General features: G+C 36.4%; 1 protein-coding gene across 46 annotated transcripts in view; it reads right to left on the bottom strand.

Moving 5' to 3' along the window:
• Nucleotides 1-19,762, bottom strand: part of SLMAP (sarcolemma associated protein) — a 169,138-nt gene that overhangs the window by 63,836 nt on the left and 85,540 nt on the right. For 14 of the 46 annotated variants that reach the window (XM_051851064.3, XM_089304875.1, XM_008260462.5 and 11 more), the window contains exons 3-12: nt 15,436-15,508; nt 14,164-14,200; nt 12,454-12,516; nt 6,724-6,819; nt 6,395-6,466; nt 3,677-3,817; nt 2,460-2,597; nt 893-1,061; nt 757-807; nt 215-265 (exon numbers count right to left, since the gene is read on the bottom strand). In XM_051851064.3, the coding sequence (XP_051707024.1) occupies nt 215-265; nt 757-807; nt 893-1,061; nt 2,460-2,597; nt 3,677-3,817; nt 6,395-6,466; nt 6,724-6,819; nt 12,454-12,516; nt 14,164-14,200; nt 15,436-15,508 (891 nt within the window). The remainder of the gene's footprint in view (nt 1-214; nt 266-756; nt 808-892; nt 1,062-2,459; nt 2,598-3,676; nt 3,818-6,394; nt 6,467-6,723; nt 6,820-12,453; nt 12,517-14,163; nt 14,201-15,435; nt 15,509-19,762) is intronic. The other 32 variants (XM_070049786.2, XM_051851068.3, XM_051851057.3 and 29 more) reach the window with 3 other exon arrangements.

The raw sequence follows: 19,762 nt of genomic DNA on the forward strand, positions 1-19,762 counted from the left end.
TCGAATTTTATCATTTTCTTATTTAAATAGTTAAAAAATAGACTATAGCATTAAGTTTTACAAAATAAAAAGAGGTTTGTTTTTAAAAGATGGAGTTCAATGGTCTATGAATAGCAGGCTTTTCATTCCAAATACTTAAAACCCTGAACTATCTATCCTGATTAAACAGTAAAAGTATATCATGGGGGAAAAAAATTTAAGTTTTTTACACTACCTTTTTCTGTGCTCCCATTTATTTTAGGTAAGAAGTCATCAACTTGTATCCCTAGGATTAAGACAGTATATCATTGCCCAGTCAAAAAAAGTATTATTTTAACACTGGTCCCAAGTGTAACCATGGCATTTTGTATGCCTACTCATATTGAGATTGTACTGAACTTTTTAAATTCAGTGTTACAAGAAGGGCTCAACTTGCCATTTTCTATGATTTCAGAGAAAGAGCTTCAACTACTTAGTAGCCTTTAATGAATCCCAAAAGCAAAAGGATTCTGCTGTTCATGCCTTTTTCTTATGTAAATATCTCCAAGTACAACATCTCATACACAGAAATTCTATTCATCTCAAGGACTAAACAATGGTGCCCACTGGTGGCAATCAAGCATATTTCAAAAGGAAATTTTCTAAGTGCTTAAGTATTTTATACTGAACATGTAAAATATCCCTTAAAGGAAAGAAAGCATCGAATGTCAGATAGTAAACAGTCAAAAGTTTAACGACAAAATTCAGCTTAAAGTAAGAAATCTGGATGACACCTACCTAAGCTGCTGCATTCTTTAAGAGTTTTCTCCTGAAGATGTTCTAACCGTACTGTAAATAAAAGTCCAAGAAAAAGATATTTCACAGATAAAAAAAAAAAATCAAATAGAATCAGTTTCTGGATTAGCTAACTTACCTTGTAAAGCTGTTAGCCTTTCATTGGTGAAATCATTATCAGCTTGCAAAGCTTCTATTTTTGCCTGGAGCTCCTGTTCCTTTTCTTCCATTTCATCTATTTTATGCTGTAATTCTTTTTTCTCAGCTTGTCCCTTCTGTTGGATTTCTTCTTGTTTTCCCTCTGCTACCTGTTGAGAAAGAAGAAAAATTCAGTTATTTAATAAGACCTGATCATATTTTAATAAACCTTAGCGAGGACTGTCTTATTCATGTAAACATCTAGGGAAAGTATTCCGTATTCTAGAACATATTGGTTTCTCTAAACTGGTAAAAATAAAGGTGTAGTGTCAAAAGGATCTACACCGGAGTTACTCCTTCATCACACCTAGGACAGAGAAACTTTGAACAAGCAAGCAGTCTCAATAATAGAGCTTTAAGTAAAAGATTACATTTTTTATTTATTTGAAAGGCAGAGTTACAAAGAGAAAGAGAGAGAGAGAGAGTGAGAGAGAATGTTAGAGACAGAGACAGCTCTTCCATCCACTGGTTCATTCCCCCAACAGCAACAACAGCTAAGGCCAGGTCAAAGCCAGGAGCCAGGAGCTTCTTCTGAGTCTCCCACATGGGTGGCAGGGGCCCAGGCCTTGGGCCATCTTCTGTTGCTTTCCCAGGAGCATTAGCAGGGAGCTGGATCAAAAGTGGAGCAGCTGGGACTGTTGTCTATATGGAAGGCTAGCACCATAGGTGGTGGGCTTTACAGGTTATGCCACAGCACCAATGCTCAAAAATTACATTTTTTAAGAGGGAAATAAAACAATTAAAAGTACTATTTTTCAACTTGTAAGTTATAAAATGTAACTTATTCTGAAATTTTGAAAAAATTATATTTAGCTAAGGGAATAATGGTACAAGTACTTTTTCAAAAGGCCTTCTTTTAACAAGACCAATTTTTAAAATCTATCATAGGTTAACCGATCACAGAGCGAAGGAGGGTATGTTTTGGTCTTAACAAATGCATACCTTTGAAGCACTCAATCCATGGATACAATTACATCAAGATGGATCTTCACATACTCAGTTATAAGATTCTAATGAACCAACTAGACATTACCCAACGGTGTGCTCTGTCCTTAACTTACATGTTCATAGCTACAGGGAATCACAGCTGAACCAGAGTCAATAGGATCCTTAGAAGCTAAAAGAGGTCAAGCAGATCACTCCAAAATTCCTCTGAGCTAGTACCAGCATTCAATAGCTGGGCCTTATCATTGAGATCTAAAGATAAGCAGTGTCAGGTTACAAATAAAGCTGAATACCCTGGGTTTTGCTGATGCTCATCTACCAGCAAAAACTTCCTAGCATATATTAAAAGCACTTACTAAATTTTCATCCAGAGGAAATATTTCAGCTTTTAATTTTCTATGGTAATGGAAGTTGGGTTAAATGGACTATAAGAACCTTTTTTTCATGAATTTCAACCATTATCAAATTTTACATCAACTATTCAGCAACATCTAACCTCTTAAGCTAGCCAGTGTATTACACACTATTTATTTAACATACTTTAAAGTTGAGTAAATACATACCTTTAGCTTATCAGATAGATCTTTAATTTCATTAACAGCTCCATTATATTTATTGGCTAATTCTCTTAATTCTTCCTGAGTTCGTTCATTCATTTCTTTCAGGTGGGTACATTCATCTTCAGTATTACTCAGGCTTCGCTGCAATTCAAGTTTACAGGTGATTTATTTAGAATAAATGTAAATGTACATTTATTAACTTAGAACCTCTTTTAAATTTAGCTTACAAAAAGTATAACTCTATGGGTACTTCTAAACCAACACCTGCCCTAGACCTCATAAAAAACTTAGTTACGTAACATAAGAATTCAATGTACTTCAAAACATAATAAAACAAAAAACACAACTAAAAATTTGAAGAAAAAAAGGGGAAAGAGCAGGTGGAAATAGGAAGAAGATGCTACCTTTATTAAATATACTTTTAGAAGTCCACCAAGTATCACTTTTAACCTTGAAAATGTTTTCAGCCTATTAATTTTCTTGAAAACAAACTTAATAATGTACAATTTAATAAGAAAATTAAAAGAGAGCTGGTAACTTTTCCCCTTACATATCAAATTAATCATGACAATGAATCAGGTACTACGGGATATGGCTATTACAAAAACTATCCCTATATTCAGGATATATTCAATTTATGATGGGCATTCTAACCAAATACAGCAATAGAGACAATTTCTGTTCTAACTCTACAATGTTTAAAGGAATGATTCATACAATGAATTAGGCTTTTGTTTTTAAAGCAATGAGAATCACACTGGATTATTCCTAAAGGATCCAGAAAAGGTGTTGTAGATAAACTGCCCTTTAAACTTCTAACACTGTACAAAGCAATTAGTTTTCCTCTCTGGAGGATGGGCAAAGTAACCCATGATATAAATTTTTGAACTTAATTCTGACCGCCCTTAACTAAAAGAAAAGCAAAACCAGATGTTGGGAGATCATCTTCCTGACACACATCATGGTCCACTGCACGGAGGCTGAACCATACAAGATGTATGAACAGCAAGGCTCCCTGGTTAGGGCTCACTTCCTTTAAGCACCAGAATTCACATGGTGAGGCTGGACACTTTTATCAACTAAAGCAGTGTGCTTGCTTCTTCCCACCTAACAGACAAATACTTCCTAGCCATATAATACTACCAAGTTTAAAAGACCCTGGAATGTTTAAAACAAAAAAAAAATTATACTACTACTTAAAATTTTTAAAAGTGAAATACCTCAACTTCTGAAAGTTTTCTAACAACTTCAATTTTCTCCTGAAGAACTCGCCTCAGGGACTCTTTGGCTGTTGTCTCATAGTTGTGTTTATCTTCCTGTAATGCTATAAGTTCCTTCCGTAAACTATCTTCTGTTTGATTCTAGAATAAAAGATATTTATAATTATAGCCAAGTTCTTTTATTTTCAAGAAAGCACTTACAGTTTGAAAAATTAACATTAAAATATTCTTTGAATTCTATATTAAGGTACTTCCAAACACAAATAGTGCTGGCCATGTATCAACAAAAACTGTATTTTTTTATTTTTAAAAATTATTTATTTATTTATTTGAAAGGCAGATTTATAGAGATGCAGAGGAAGAGAGAGAGAGGTCTTCCATCCATTGTTTCACTCCCAAAATTGCCACAATGGCTGAGCTGAGCCGAAAGCCAGGAGCCAGGAGCTTCTTTTGGGTCTCCCACACGGATGAAGGTATCCAAATACTTAAGCCATCTTCTACTGCTTTACCAGGCCATAGTAGGGAGCTGGATATGAAGTGGAGCAGCTGGGTCTCGAACCAGTGCCCATGTGGGATGCCGGCACTGCAATCGGCGGCTTTACCTGTTACACCACAGTGCCAGCCCGTGAAGCTGTATTTAATAACTGCATAAGCAAATTACACTTTCACAATTACATTAATCTCACTTCCAATAGAAAAAAAAGTGATCATTTCTCTCAAATACACAAAATTAAGTACTCTAATTTTTGTCATATTCTGCAAGCATTATAATTATATTTGTAATATATATTTGTGAAGATAATTTATAATTATCTTCAAATATATATTATATACATATATATAGGCTAGTGCTGTGGTGTAGCAGGTAAAACTGCTGCATGCAGTGCCGGCATCTCATATGGGCACCTGTTTGAGACCTGATGTGGCCCAGCCCCAGCCGTTGCAGCCATTTGGAGAGTGAACCAGTGGATGGAAGATCTCTCTCTTGCTCCTCCTCTCTGTAACCCTGCCTTTCAAGTAAATAAAAAATAAAATCTTTAAAAAAAATATAGGGGAGGCCGGCGCCGCGGCTCACTAGGCTAATCCTCCGCCTAGCGGCGCCGGCACACCGGGTTCTAGTCCCGGTCGGGGCGCCGGATTCTGTCCCGGTTGCCCCTCTTCCAGGCCAGCCCTCTGCTGTGGCTAGGGAGTGCAGTGGAGGATGGCCCAGGTGCTTGGGCCCTGCACCCCATGGGAGACCAGGAAAAGCACCTGGCTCCTGGCTCCTGCCATCGGATCAGCGCGGTGCGCCGGTCGCAGCGCGCCGGCCGCGGCGGCCATTGGAGGGTGAACCAACGGCAAAGGAAGACCTTTCTCTCTGTCTCTCTCTCTCACTGTCCACTCTGCCTGTCAAAAAAAAAATAAATAAATAAAAAAAAAAAATAAAAAAAAAAATAAAAAAATATAGGGGAAGCCAGGTGTCTTTAATTATGACAGATACATCATACTAATATAAGATGTTAATAATAGGGGACAGGGATGGCACAGCGTAGCAGGTAAAGCCATTGCCTGAAATACCAGCATCACACCCTGGCTGCTCCACTTCTGATTCAATTCCCTGCTATTGTGCCCGGGAAAGCAGCAGAGGATGGCCCAAGAGCTTGGGTTCCTACCATGCATGTGTGAGACCTAGATGAAGCTCCTGGCTCTTAGCTTTGGCCTGGCCCAGCCCTGGCTTCTGCCATTTGGAGAGCAAACCAGTGGATAGAGCATCTCTTTCTCTGTATCTCCCTGTCTCTGTAACTCTGACTTTCAAGTAAATACATAAATCTTTTTAAAAAGAATACAATAATAGAGGATGCAGGGTTTGGAACTTGAAAAATTTTGTTTTATAAATTCAAAACTTCTGAAATAAAAAGCAAAAAACAATACCACATATGAAAAAAGACAAAGAAAAGTACTTATTTTCTTCCCTTGAAAAGGAAATAATTTACTCTGAAAAAAAATATATATATATGTTTAAAACTAAGAATAGGAAGAAAACACATCACAGTCATTTCCTGGTCGATGAAAAGGAAGCAAATTGTTATTTTCAAATCAGTAAACAAGGGGAGGAAAATCACTTCTGCTTTTCTTGTAGAAAATGCACCTCAGTATAACCCATGGGTGATGAAGGAAAACGTCTCTTGAAGTAAACCAACTAAACGAATGAAGGAATGATATAATTATGTCACCACTTTTGTAATCTTTAATGAAATAATGGATCTAGGCAAGGTTCATCAATGATTGACAAAACCTCCATATAAAGACAATTAGACAATATGTCGCCTCTTAATGAAAGAACACAACACCATCCATGAAGTACTGTTTGGGGGTTGGAGGAGCACTGAACTTAAATCATATCAAATCTCTATATCAAACTACTTTGAACTAATTTATGGGGTGTGATAAAGAGTTAGAAGAATGTTTAAGTAAAAATGCAGATTGAAGAAAATTCTAGAAGGTAAGTGATCTAGTGTCTTCAATAAGCATCAACTACAAGAGAAAAATGAGAGCTATACATGGGCACTCAAAATTGTTTCTACTCACAAGTGTATCTGAAATTTCCCATGATAAAAGATTTAAAAGAATGCTGAAAATGCATCAATGTTTTAATATTTACTCAAAATGATAGTCAAAGAAAAGAAGCCACATAAAATACTATGCAATTTTCTTTACATAAATGAGATTAACACTTACTTTGGAGCATGCCTGTAATTGGTTTCCCATAACTTCTAACCGTGATAAGAGTCTATCTTCATCTATTAAAGCCTGTTGAAGTTAAATATAAATAAAAATTCAGAGTAATTTAAAAAATAACATACATATCAAAAAATTTACACTACCAACAAAAAATGAAATCATAAAATCGACCAATATCCACTATAAATTTCTAGCTTTTCAACATATGTTCATTACTTAAGAACTTATCTTTGTTTACTACAAAATTTGTTTTGGTTCACTCAAACTATAAGGGATGCTAAACCGTGTTTAAAATGTTTCTTAAAAATAAAAGGCAACTGAAATACCTGCCAACTGGTATCTGAAGCCTCTTGGGTGATGGCCAGTAGCCGCTGAAGTGTAGCTAACTTCTGTTCCAACATCTGTTCCCGATGTAAGGCCTCCTAATGTTATACATTACAAAAAAGATTTTAATAAACTCAGCATTAGTCTTTTGAAAAGTAATAAATCTTTAGCATATTTAAAATACATTTTCATTCCACTTGATATACTCCAAAGTATTTCAAACAGTATTTTAAAAAACATATATGCTACATCATTTTAGCCTTTGATGTACTTTAAGTACCACTCTTAGTGGTGTTCTAGCTGCAGCTTCATTTATAATAGAAAAAAAGTCACCTATTTACATATATATTATATTTATATAAGTTTTTCATTTGATTCGACAGACAGAAATAAGAATTAGAGATAAAGAAAAACATCTTTGTTCCACTGGTTCATTCTCCAAATGCCTATAATGGCCAAGGCTGGAACAAGGCTGACGTTAGGAGCCAGGAACACAATGCAGGTTTCCCATCTGGGTAGCAAGGACTCAACAATTTGAACTATCACTGTTGACTTCCAGGGCCTGTATTAGCAGAAAGGTGAAGTCAGAAGCCAGAGTCAGGGACTGAATCCAGACAATTTGGTATGTGATACGGGTGTCTTGAGCACTAGATTAACCGCCCACTCCAAGTCAACTGCTTTGGGCTTTGTTTACTTAAAATTTGGAAGGCAGAGTCTTTTTTTTATATATTTTATTTTATTTAATGAACATAAATTTCCAAAGTATAGTTTATGGATTACAATAGCTTCCCCCCCCATAACTTCCCTCCTACCCACAACACTCCCCTCTCCCACTCCCTCTCCCACTCCCTCTCCTCTTCCATTCACATCAAGATTAATTTTCAATTATCTTGATATATAGAAGATCAATTCAGTATATATTAAGTAAAGATTTCAACAGTTTGCACCCATATAGAAACACAAAGTGTAAAATACTATTTGAGTACTAGTTATAGCATTAATTAAACACCTAAGAGTAATTATGTATTAATTACAGAGTTCAACCAATAGTTTTAGGTAGAACATAAAAAATACTAAAAGGGTAAAGTATTAAGCTCTTTTTTTTTCTTTCTTTTTTTTTTTAAATCTATCCTAGGTGTGATGCTGTGGTGTAGTAGGTTAAGCCTCCACCTGCAGTGCCAGCATCCCATATAGGCACCTATTCAAATCCTGGCTGCTCTACTTCCAATCCAGTTCCCTGCTAATGGCCTGAGAAAGCAATGGAAGATGGTCCAAGTGTTTGGGCACCTGCATCCACGTGGGAGACCCAGAAGAAGTTCCTGGCTCCTGGCTTCGGATTGGATCAGCTCTGGCCATTGTGGCCATTTGGAGAGTGAATCAGCGAATGGAAGACCTCTCTGTCTCTCCCTCTCTGTAACTCTGATGCTCAAATACATAAGTAAATCTTTAAAGAAAAAAAAATCTATCCTAGAAGGGCAGGCGTTGTGTCATAGTGAGTAAAACTACAGCTTGTGACACTGGCACCACATACAGGGGCCAACATGAGTGCCAGTTGCTCTACTTCTCATCCAACTCCCTTGAAGTGCACATGGGAAGGCAGCTCAAGATGGCCCAAGTCCTTGGGCTCCTTCACCCACGTGGGAGACCTAGGAGAAGCTCCCGGCTCCTGGCTTCAGTCTGGCCCAGCCCTGGCATTGTGGTCATTTGGTGAGTGAACCAGCGGATGGAAGATCTCTTTCTTTCTCTGAAACTCTGCCTTTCAAATAAATTAATTAATCTTAAAAAAAAAACAAAAACAAAAAAACAAAAAAACTATACTAGGAAAAGCTAACAAATGGCTTAGGCTTGAATTTATACACACACACACAAAATATATATGTCAGAATAAACTCATTCTAAACTAAGACGAAACAAAATTATCTGGCCAGCAGCAAAGATGCTTTATAATGACTTTAATGTATTAGTATGATTTTTAAAATAAAACAGCTTTAAGGGTCAGCACTGTGTATGCCTAGCAGGTAAGGCTGTCCCTGCAGTTCCAGCAGCCCATATGAGCAGCCGGTTCGAGTCCTGGCTGCTCCACTTCCGGTCCAGCTCTCTGCTTTAGCCCGGGAAAGCAGTACAAGATGACCCAAGTCCTTGGGCCCCTACACCCCACGTTGGAGACCCAGAAGAAGCTGCTGGCTTCGGATTGGAGCAGTTCTGGCCGTTACAGCCATCTGTGGAGTGAACCAGTAGATGGAAGACCTCTCTCTGCCTCTACCTCTCTGTAACTCTGCTTTTTAAATAAATAAATAAATCTTAAAAAAAAAAAAGATCAGAAAAAAATGAAACAGCTTTTAATTTTTCCCTTTATTAATGTCAACTTCTAAAAAATGCTTCTTTATTAAGACCACTATTACAGCCATTTTTCACAGGTTTTCCAGGTGTTCTGAGTTTCTCTTTGGCTACATACCACTTACCAGCAATTAATAGGCTGAAAATAAGCAAGAGTCCAGCAAATACTGTTTCAATCTAATTAAGGGATCAAGGAGTTAAATAACTATTTGGCAGCTCCAAAGGAATATTTCACAGAGAAAGACACCTGTGAGCAAAGTCTGATCTCTGGATGACCTGTTAACATCTGATAGATGTTAACAGGACCTGCTTCATTGGGAGTAGTTTTAAGACGAACCACTCATGGCAATTAGTTGTGGTTTTGGCATATCTTCTTCACCGTCTTCTATTTCTGTCATCATCTAAAGAACACTTATTACCCTAATACCTTTGAGTTACCTCAACAGAGGACTGTATGCTTCAAATAGTACTTGAGGTTTGAAGCATGAATTTATAGCTTTTTACATCCTTTAATGATTAGAGAAAACTTAGTAGCATTAAAGTTAGAGGTGTTTATATTTTTCGTAACTCAAAAAATGTAAAATATCTAATAAAAGTGATATTGCCTCAGAATCCACAATAAAAGACAGCTTACATTTGAAAATGACTATGAAGTTTATTTTAAGCTCCTAAAGCATTCTTAATATCCAGGAAATTACATAAATGCTGCAAAATGTTTTACTGAAAAACAAAACCACCAACCAACTATGCCTTCAGAATCTACCTCCACTAGATGGTGTAATTACACCTTTCAAAACTCAATTCCATTTAGAGTTTCTTAATCCCATGAGCTACATCCTGACAGAAATCTAATTCTTCTAGTAAAGTTCTTTCAATTCAAAGGCATGTAATTCGCATTTCTAGTTTTTATTTAAAAGGTTTACAATTTATATTAGAACTATAATAATTCAATAAGGATATATACAGAATGTGTGGTACACTTTTCTCTTTAGAGAAGCAGAAAAACAAAGTGAGGTGGGGCTACCATGATTATTCAAAAGAACTGACAAGAGAGAGAGTGAGTCAGGGCCTGAAATTAGCAGACCAGGATGACCAGCAAGCTTGAGCATAGGATTTAACCATTATGAACACCATATTTCTCATCTGAAAAATTAAGCTTGGGTCAAATTAACCTCAAAGTTTTCTTGCACTTCTGAAAATAATAGAGACTTGGGTTAATAAAAGTTCCTTCCTATTGAAAAGTAAACAACCATTACCATTTGTGGGCATACATTCTATGCGCCGGGCAATATTCCATGTGCTTTACATATTATAATTCATTTGTCCTTCACAATTCAATGAGGTAAGTGCTATTCTTCTATCCATTGCACAGATGAAGAAAATGAGGCACAAAAGTTTTGAACAACTTTTTCAACAGATCAGAAGTTAAAGCTAGGGATCAGAACCAGGGAATTCTGGCTACCCCACACACTTTTAAATACTCAACTGAAGCCCAGATGTATATAGCTTTTTTTTTTTTTTTTAATATAAGAGAACATTATGCCTGGTAGAAGATGTAATTAACACAATGAAAATTTTCTGTTCATTTTTATGGATCTATACATTCTTAACTGAAGTAGAACTTCTCTACGTGACTGATTCCTATAAAAGAATGTAGGAACCCAGGATCACTGGTTTGGTCCTATAATTTTAAACAAGACATCTGAAGGTCTATGCACATAAAATAACTCACCCAAGGTCATGGAACTAATTGAGCAACAGAACTAAGATTAAGGAAACTCAATATTTAAACTCCTAGGACAGAATTTTCCATAACCATGTTCCCTCATCAGAGTAACTATAATCCAGTCCAAACCCACATAAGCCAGTGACTGGGGTGTGAGGGAGGGGGTGGGAAGTTAATTTCTTTCCTAGTTAGAGAACTGTACAGCTCTTTAAATATGGACTCTTCTTCGAGAGTCCATTCTAAGTATCTGCTCTACCAAGAAATCTGTCTCTGGATCCACAAATACATTATAGAGGTGAAGAGCAAAGACTGTAAAGTCTGTCAAATCATGGTCATTTCAGGCTGGGTTCAAAACCCAGCCCCACCACATACTAGATGTGTGATACTGTGTAAATTTTTAAATCTTCCTGTCTCTCAGTTGCTCCATATGCAAAAATGGGAACAAAAAACGTACATCACAGAATTGCTACAATGATTAATCAGTGTTTGTGAAGTGCTAGAACAGAGCTAGCCATACAGTAAGTGCTAAATAATTATGTTATTAATATTGTTATTAGGCAACCAAAATCTCTGCAGGTTTAATTTTATTTAAAAGTCATCTATGAATAAAGAACTATTTTGGAACTTTCTCATATTTGAAGAAAAATTCTCTCTGTACAGAGGGTTATCTTCTCTAAACAATTCTGATTCTTTTATCCTTTCTTCATAAATCTATTTTTGATCCTTTGTTCTTTGAAAAGACGATATTTCTTTTTTTATAGTTTTTTTTTATTTAATAAATGTGAATTTACAAACTGCAGCTTTTGTATTGTTGTGGCCCCCCCCCCCCAACCTCCCTCCCTCCCGTGGCCCTCCCCTCTCCCACTCCCTCTCCCATCCTGCCCTTCATCGAGTTTCATTTTCAATTACCTTCATATACTGAAGATCAACTTAGTATATACTAAGCAAGGATTTCAACAGGCTGCACTCACACAACCGCACAAGGTATAGGGTATTGTTCGACTAGTAGTGTTGTTTTAAAGTTTCATAGTAGAACACATTAAGGACAGAGATCCTACGGGGGGAGCCTGTACCCAGTGACTCCCGTTGTTGATTTAACAATTGGCACTCTTATTTATGACGTCAGCAATCACCCGAGACTCTTGCTATGAGCTGTCTAGGCTATGGAAGCCCCTTGAGTTCACCGACTCTGAACTTATTTAGTCAAGGCCGTATCACAGTGGAGGTTCCTTCCTCCCTTCAGAGAAAGGCGCCTCTCTCCTTGATGGCCTGTTCCTTCTGCTGGGGTCTTGTTCACCAGGATCTTTCATTTAGATATTTTTTGCCACCGTGTCATGGCTTTCCATGCCTGTGAGACTCTCATGGACCTTTTAGCCAGATCTGAATGTCCCAAGGGTTGATTCTGAGGCAGGAGTGCTGCCATTCTATGAGTCTGCTGTGTGTCCTGTTTCCCCCGCAGGATCATTCTCTCCCTTTTAATTCTATCCTTCATTATTTGCTTACACTGGTCTTATTTGTGAAATCTCATCGACACATACCCTAGAAAAGATGGTATTTCTTTTGTACTTGTATTCAGCCAATAGTTTTTAATCCTATATTTGTGACTTGGTAATATAAAATTTAAGTTATTTAATTCTGCTTTTAAAGAATTCTCAAGATTCACTTTTACCTGAAGATACTGAGAAAGCTGGAATAGTTCCTGAGAGTACATACTTGGAGTGTTAGCAGCAACCTAGAAACAAAATGACACAATGCCAACAATCCATAGAACACTTTTCATGAAAACATTAAAGACAAACCAATTCCTTAAAATGTCTATTTGCTTAAATACACAAATAAAAATTTTTAAAGTTATCCGTTTCCTTAGTTCTCAAAATATCTCTTTGCTATGTTCAAAATTTGTAAATGGTATTTATATCTCATTATCTAGTGTGAAATTTAAAAGTAGGTGGTAGAACAAGTGCTACTCATGAAAACATGAGTCTGTTGATAAGCCTTGATAAGCTAAACTGTAAGTCCTTAATAAGTCAAATTACAAATTTATAGCACAAAGGCAATATAGCTTTTGCTTAATCCAGAAAGAGTACCTCCTAGAACAGTAGATCCACATCTTTCTCTTTAAAATTCATTGATAAATAGTTCTCCAAAATACCAGCAAATAATTTACATAGAAGTAGCCATTTCAAAATGGTATTTGTATGTATGTGTGCTTGCTGGTGGGGGTATGGAGGCATGAAATTTAACCTTTTATCCTTTGGCCAGAGATAACGAAAATAGTTTGGCCTTTTTTTCCCCTTTAAATTATAGGTAGGTTTTAAGATAAAAGATGGGAAATAATGGTGTTTAAACACTGTGAAAATAAATTAACAAACACTGCAAATCATAGTCAAACTCTTAGAATCCAAGAGTATAAGAAAAAAAATAAGGGTTTCAGGGGTTTTCAGGCCTATGAAATAGAAAATTATGGTATTATTCCAAAAAAAGGAATGACACTAACAGGCTGCTGCAAATACCTACATACTCAACACTAACAAGGCCTAAGTGTTAACTTATTAATGATGTTATAGCATCATTCCTTTTTATGCTCATAAAGTATACTTTTATTAATATGGTGAGCAGAAAACAAAGAATCAGCAGTATTTTTTTAAAGTTCTAAATTGGCAAGACCATTATTTATTTCTGGAGTAATTCTTAGTATTTTACAAATTGAGGATTAAAAACAGCTTCAGTTTTAAGCAAGCTTTCAACCTTCACCCAAATGGAACAAAAAAGACAATTATCCCAATAGTTCAATTACTGCATTAAGAAAATCCAACATCCACTTTAATGTGAGAAAATACAAGATTTTTTGCTATTAAATAATAATGTCTATGGTTTAATACACCACTATTTCTGACCAAAAGAAAAATACTTTCTAGCTAGCAATTACTACAAAGTTTATGCTCAGATCATGTTAAAACTGATCTTTGAAAACAATATATAAACAATCTATGAGTCCATACTTCTGAACTATTTCCTTACATAGGTAAATGTTCAATGAACTATTTAGGTAGAATGTTTTAACAAATTTCTAAACAAAACTATAATTCAGAATAAAAAGTAATAGCTAACACTCCTTACCTCTAGCTAGGCACAAACTAGGTACTTCTAGTCTACACAGTCAATTGTTTGAGATAGCAAAGGCTTTTCCTGAAGAAACATTCATCTTAAATTCTTCGGATATTGAAGATCAGAAGATTAAAATAACTACATACTATATGTACTCTACGTATTTTGTTATAAAAGAAAAATAAGTTTCTAGAGAAAGCATATTAAAAAACAAAAAAATTCAAAGCAATATAAGTGAATCAGGCTAGAAAAATAATTATTAGCAACTTACTTTGTCAACAGGACTTGGTAATGGGGCATGGATGACACTGAAAAGTAAAATTTAGAATTTTAATCTAACTTCCTGACAATAGAGGAAACACAGTATGACAATACCAGAATATCATAAACCACAAAACTGATATATTTGCCTTCTCACCCATGTCTAAGACCTGGAAGAAGCTTCTGGCTCTTGGCTTCAGCCTGGCTCAGCCCTGGCCATTGCAGCCACTTGAGGGGAGCCGGGAGATGGAAGACTTCTGTCTGTCTCTCCATACCCTGCCTTTCAAATAAATAAATAAGCCAGATGAAGCTCCTGGCATTGCAGCTATCTGGGTAGTGAACCAACAGATGTAAGATCTCTCTTTATCTGTCTCTCCTTCTCTCTAACACTTTCAAAAAAAATATCTATATATCTATCTATATATACACATACATATTTTAAAAAGATAGTTTCTAACATAAGTATAAAATCCATGATTCTAATGTAAGTGCAGACTGCCGCAGTACAAGAGAGCCTGCTCACTGCTCCTCTCTCTTCCTACTCACTGCTCTGTCCTTCAGTTTACACGCTCCTATGCATCACTGTCCCTCTCTTGAAGGTCATAAATACGATGTTGGGTACAGAAACAAGCTTCTAGCACATTCAAGATAGAACAAAAAGTGTTTTTTAAAGATAACTCGACTGCCTTTAATACTTTATAAAAATATGTGAAAAGCAAAATATCAAAATGTACTTATGTTTATATTTTAAAGTCTAGATTTTATCTGTGATCTTTATCCCGGCTCCATACAAAAAAAAAAAAAAAAAAAAGTGACATTGGGGGGGAAAAAAAAAAAAAACTCCCACCAACATAAGCTACAAACTAAACAGACAACTCCAACTCCAAGGTCCTGTAAGATTGCGAGACTGGCATTAATTTTAGGGGCAATCATTGTCTAAGAAGTACTATAGTAATCGCAGATCCAAAGGAATGGAGTTACCACTAATGACAAAAATCCCCCAAACACTGTGAAAAAACAACTAAGTATTCATTAAAATAAAAATTACAAAGTTAAATTTAGAAACAAAACAACCTCTGTCACTAATGCTTTTTTATTTACTGTGATTTCAACTAATTTGAAAAGCAATTTAAACTAAAGTGTATCACAGTCCAGAAAAACACTATATCAATTTTCTAACATTATTAAAATAATCCTTAAGTATTAACTGTATACCATTATCTAGAACATTATTAACCAAGGTAATTAACCCCCAAACTTCACAGTATTAAATTATACTCACTCAGAGCGGAGCCGGGCTTCCATACCATCTGGCAGAAAAAGTTTTATTGTAGAAACAATACACCCATGGGTAACTAGTTAAAACAAACAAATAACATGGATAAAATAATTGTTTAAAAATATAAAACTTCAAACCAATTTTTTTCTTAAAAGTAGTAGTTTCTAGGAAAGAAAATAAATCTAGTTTAATGACAATTAATGGCAAATTATTACCCTGGAGAAAATTATGCTTATTCATAATGAATCACGACCGTAAGACAGAATTATGCATAGAACTATTTCAAAAAGTGTCCTAACTTCTAATTCTGTAAGAGTCAATATAAGGTCAATTGTGTATATGAAAAAACTTCCAAGTAAGAGGAATATACTTTCTCCCCATGCACTGGCATTAAACCCAACTTTATTTCCTTTTCAAATATAGCCATTTTTACTGATTCTCCTGCCTCCATTCCGTAACTCTTATTCACACGCCAGAAAACTCTAAAGCTCTAAAGAGTTAAGAATACGCAATTCAATACCCTCATTTTATGGTCAAGGAAACCAAGAGTAAAATTGCTTCTACAGCTCTCTACTATTATGTATTGGAGTTGCTTGCTAGAAATCAAATTTGAGGTTTCTAGTTCGGTATTTAAATTTTTTTGTTCTGTCTTCTTGATGGTTGTTTCTTCTTCTACTTCCAACATCATGCCAGTCACTGTGTAGACAACTTATCACTGCTGCTTATTTCTTCCTCTTCCTATGGCATATTTTAAGAGACAAAACTCCTCCAAAGCAATACTTGTACAGAGCTTCTCTGTGTGTGGGTTTATAAAGAAAAAAAACACCTCATTTTCTAGTTGAAAGATTGGTGACTTTTAATTTTTATATTCTTCAGATAGAATACCTTCCAGTGTTTAAGAAATTAGTTACTAATCCTCCGCCTTGCAGCGCCGGCACACCGGGTTCTAGTCCCGGTCGGGGTGCCGGATTCTGTCCCGGTTGCCCCTCTTCCAGGCCAGCTCTCTGCTGTGGCCAGGGAGTGCAGTGGAGGATGGCCCAAGTCCTTGGGCCCTGCGCCCCATGGGAGACCAGGATAAGCACCTGGCTCCTGCCATCGGATCAGCGTGGTGTGCCGGCCGCAGCACGCTGGCCGCGGCGGCCACTGAAGGGTAAACCAACGGCAAACGAAGACCTTTCTCTCTGTCTCTCTCTCTCACTGTCCACTCTGCCTGTCAGAAAAAATAAATAAAAAAAAAAGAAATTAATTAACTTAATTCACCAAATTCTGATTAAAAGCTAAATGGAGAATGAAGAAACACATTATATTATGATTAGACACAGTGGTTACATGACTATATACAATGAATGACAATATAAAATTGGAGTTGCAGATAAATTATACCTCAATAAAACTGATTTTTAAGAACAGAGCTAAAACACTTGGGAACAAATTATTAAATGATAAGGCCCTTGAGTCATCAAGATGATATAAACATGAAGTAGTACTATCATCATTTGGAAACATACATTAAACTTGAGAAATTTAGCACAATTTATTCAAAAGTAATTTTCATTAACTAACCTATTACATGAAGGGTGCTAACACAGAGATCAAGAACCACCTACCACAGTCTTCTCAACTCTGCCTAGCAAAGCAATCGTGGCCAACTGCCATTTGGGTCCTTGCTTCCTTTCTGGCCTTGCTTCCTTCCTTTCTTTCTTTCTTCCTTTCTGGCCTCAGCCTCTGTCCTGCTATCAGAAATATCACATACAAAGCCAAGCTTCTTGGAATCTCCAAACACCTTACCTTTTCCAACCCTGGCCTTTTTCTCAAGCTCTCCTTTTTGCCAGTGATCTCTAAGTGATCCACCCCCTGCCACCTTTGGAAGCAACTCTTGTTTATTCTGTAGAATCAGACTTTCTAATTCTTTCCCCAAATTTCAGAACCTGAGTTCTGTAGTCTCACCAATCTGATTCAATACTTGAGGGCAGCAAGGATTGGTTGCTCCTCACTTTTTAAATCTATGTCCTTGCTATAGTCCTTTGTTACAAAGTAGGTATTTAATATACATTTATGAATATATCAAACAGCATGTCTGCTTATACTTTTACAGCTCAGAGGTAATGATGTTTTTTACTCTGAGTACAGAAAAAATCATCTTTAGAAGAACATAATCTCTTCAAGATGGAGAAGGGATAGATTTATTACAGCCCAATGGCTTTTCCTGAGAATTACTATAAGCAGCCTGTAACACAGGCACACAATACAAGTTGAAGATGCAACACTATCTATGCTTTACTAATACACAAGGATACTTCAAAAAGTTTATAGAAGGTTGAGTATTTGGGATAGCGGTTAAGACACCACTTGGGATGCCTGCATCCCATAATACCTAGGGTGCAATCCCAGCCTTGCTCCCAATTCCAACTTCCTGCTCATGCACATCCTGAGAAGCAGCGACAGCTCAAGTAATTAGGGACCTGTCAGCCACATGAGAGATTTGGATTGAGTTCCTGGCTCCTGGCTTCCGCCTAGCCCAGCTCTGGCCATGACAAGCACTGGAAGATTGAATCAGCAGATGGGAGCTGGCTCCTTTATAAATAATTTTTTAATGCTCATGAAACAATGGAATTAAAAGCTAAGTATATTTGGCGCAAAGAACTGAAATCCATGCAGTTTTTCATTGCATACATTTTCCGTGAATTTTTGAAGACCTTGTAGTGTGCAATTTTTTGCAGCAAAATAAACTTACCTTTCACTTATTAATTAGAAAGGCAGAGAGAAATACACAGAGAGAGACAAAAGGAGAGAAAGAGAGCTCCCACTCACCTTTGGATTACTCCCTAAATGCCCACAATAGTTGAGGCAGGGCCAGATTAAAGTTGAAGCCAGGATCTCAACTGGGTCTCATAGGTGGCAGAGACCCAACTACCTGTGCCATCACCTACTTTGCAGGGTACACATAAGCAGGAAGCTGGAATGGGGGTGAGGTGGGGTACAGAACTTGAAACCAGGCACTTCAATTTCAAATGGGGCTTCTAACCAGTACCTTTTTTATTTTATTAATTTTTAACAACTGATTTTAACTTATTTAGCTTCATTTTATTTGAAAGGTAGACAGAGAGGCATCTTCCATTGCTGGTTCACTCCCCCAAATGCTCACAAGAGCAATGGTTGGGCCAAGTTAAAGCAAGGAGCTCACAACTCAATTCAGGACTCCCACATGAGTGGTAGAGGTTGAAGTACTTGAGCCATCATCTGCTGCTTCCCAGGTTTATAAATTGGCAGGAAGATGGAGTTCTGTCCGGTTGACCCTCTTCCAGGCCAGCTCTCTGCTGTGGCCAGGGAGTGCAGTGGAGGATGGCCCAAGTACTTGGGCCCTGCACCCCATGGGAGACCAGGTAAATACCTGGCTCCTGCGCGGTGTGCTGGCCGTGGCGGCCATCAGAGGGTGAACCAATGGCAAAGGAAGACCTTTCTCTCTGTTTCTCTCTCTCTCACTGTCCACTCTGCCTGGAAAGAAAGGAAGAAAGGAAGAAAGAAAGAAAGAAAGAAAGAAAGAAAGAAAGAGGAAAAGAAAAAGAAAGAAAGAAAGAAAGAAAGAAGAAAGAAGAAGGAAAGAAAGAAAGAAAGAAAGAAAGAAAGAAAGAAAGAAAGAAAGAAAGAAAGAAAGGAAAGAAAGAAAGAAAGAAGAAAGAAAGAAAGAAAGAAAGAAAGAAAGAAAGAAAGAAAGAAAGAAAGAGAAGGAAGAAAGAAAGAAAGAAAGAAAGAAGAAGAAAGAAAGAAAGAAAGAAAAAGAAGAAAGAAAGAAAGAAGAAAGAAAGAAAGAAAGAAAGAAAGAAAGAAAGAAAGAAAGAAAGAAAGAAAGAAAGAAAGAAAGAAAGAAAGAAAGAAAGAAAGAAAGAAAGAAAGAAAGAAAGAAAGAAAGAAAGGAAAGAAAGAAAGAAGAAAGAAAGAAAGAAAGAAAGAAAGAAAGAAAGAAAGAAAGAAAGAAAGAAAGAAAGAAAAAAGAAAGAAAGAAAGAAAGAAAGAAAGAAAGAAAGAAAGAAAGAAAGAAAGAAAGAAAGAAAGAAAGAAAGAAAGAAAGAAAGAAAGAAAGAAAGAAAAAAGAAAGAAAGAAAGAAAGAAAGAAAGAAAGAAAGAAAGAAAGAAAGAAAGAAAGAAAGAAAGAAAGAAAGAAAGAAAGAAAGAAAGAAAGAAGAAAGAAAGAAAGAAAGAAAGAAAGAAAGAAAGAAAGAAAGAAAGAAAGAAAGAAAGAAAGAAAGAAAGAAAGAAAGAAAGAAAGAAAGAAAGAAAGAAAGAAAAAGAAAGAAAGAAAGAAAGAAAGAAAGAAAGAAAGAAAGAAAGA

Source organism: Oryctolagus cuniculus, chromosome 10 (genome assembly GCF_051225735.1).
Source record: "Oryctolagus cuniculus isolate XC-2025 breed Fujian yellow rabbit chromosome 10, ASM5122573v1, whole genome shotgun sequence".
NCBI classification, from domain to species: domain Eukaryota; kingdom Metazoa; phylum Chordata; class Mammalia; order Lagomorpha; family Leporidae; genus Oryctolagus; species Oryctolagus cuniculus.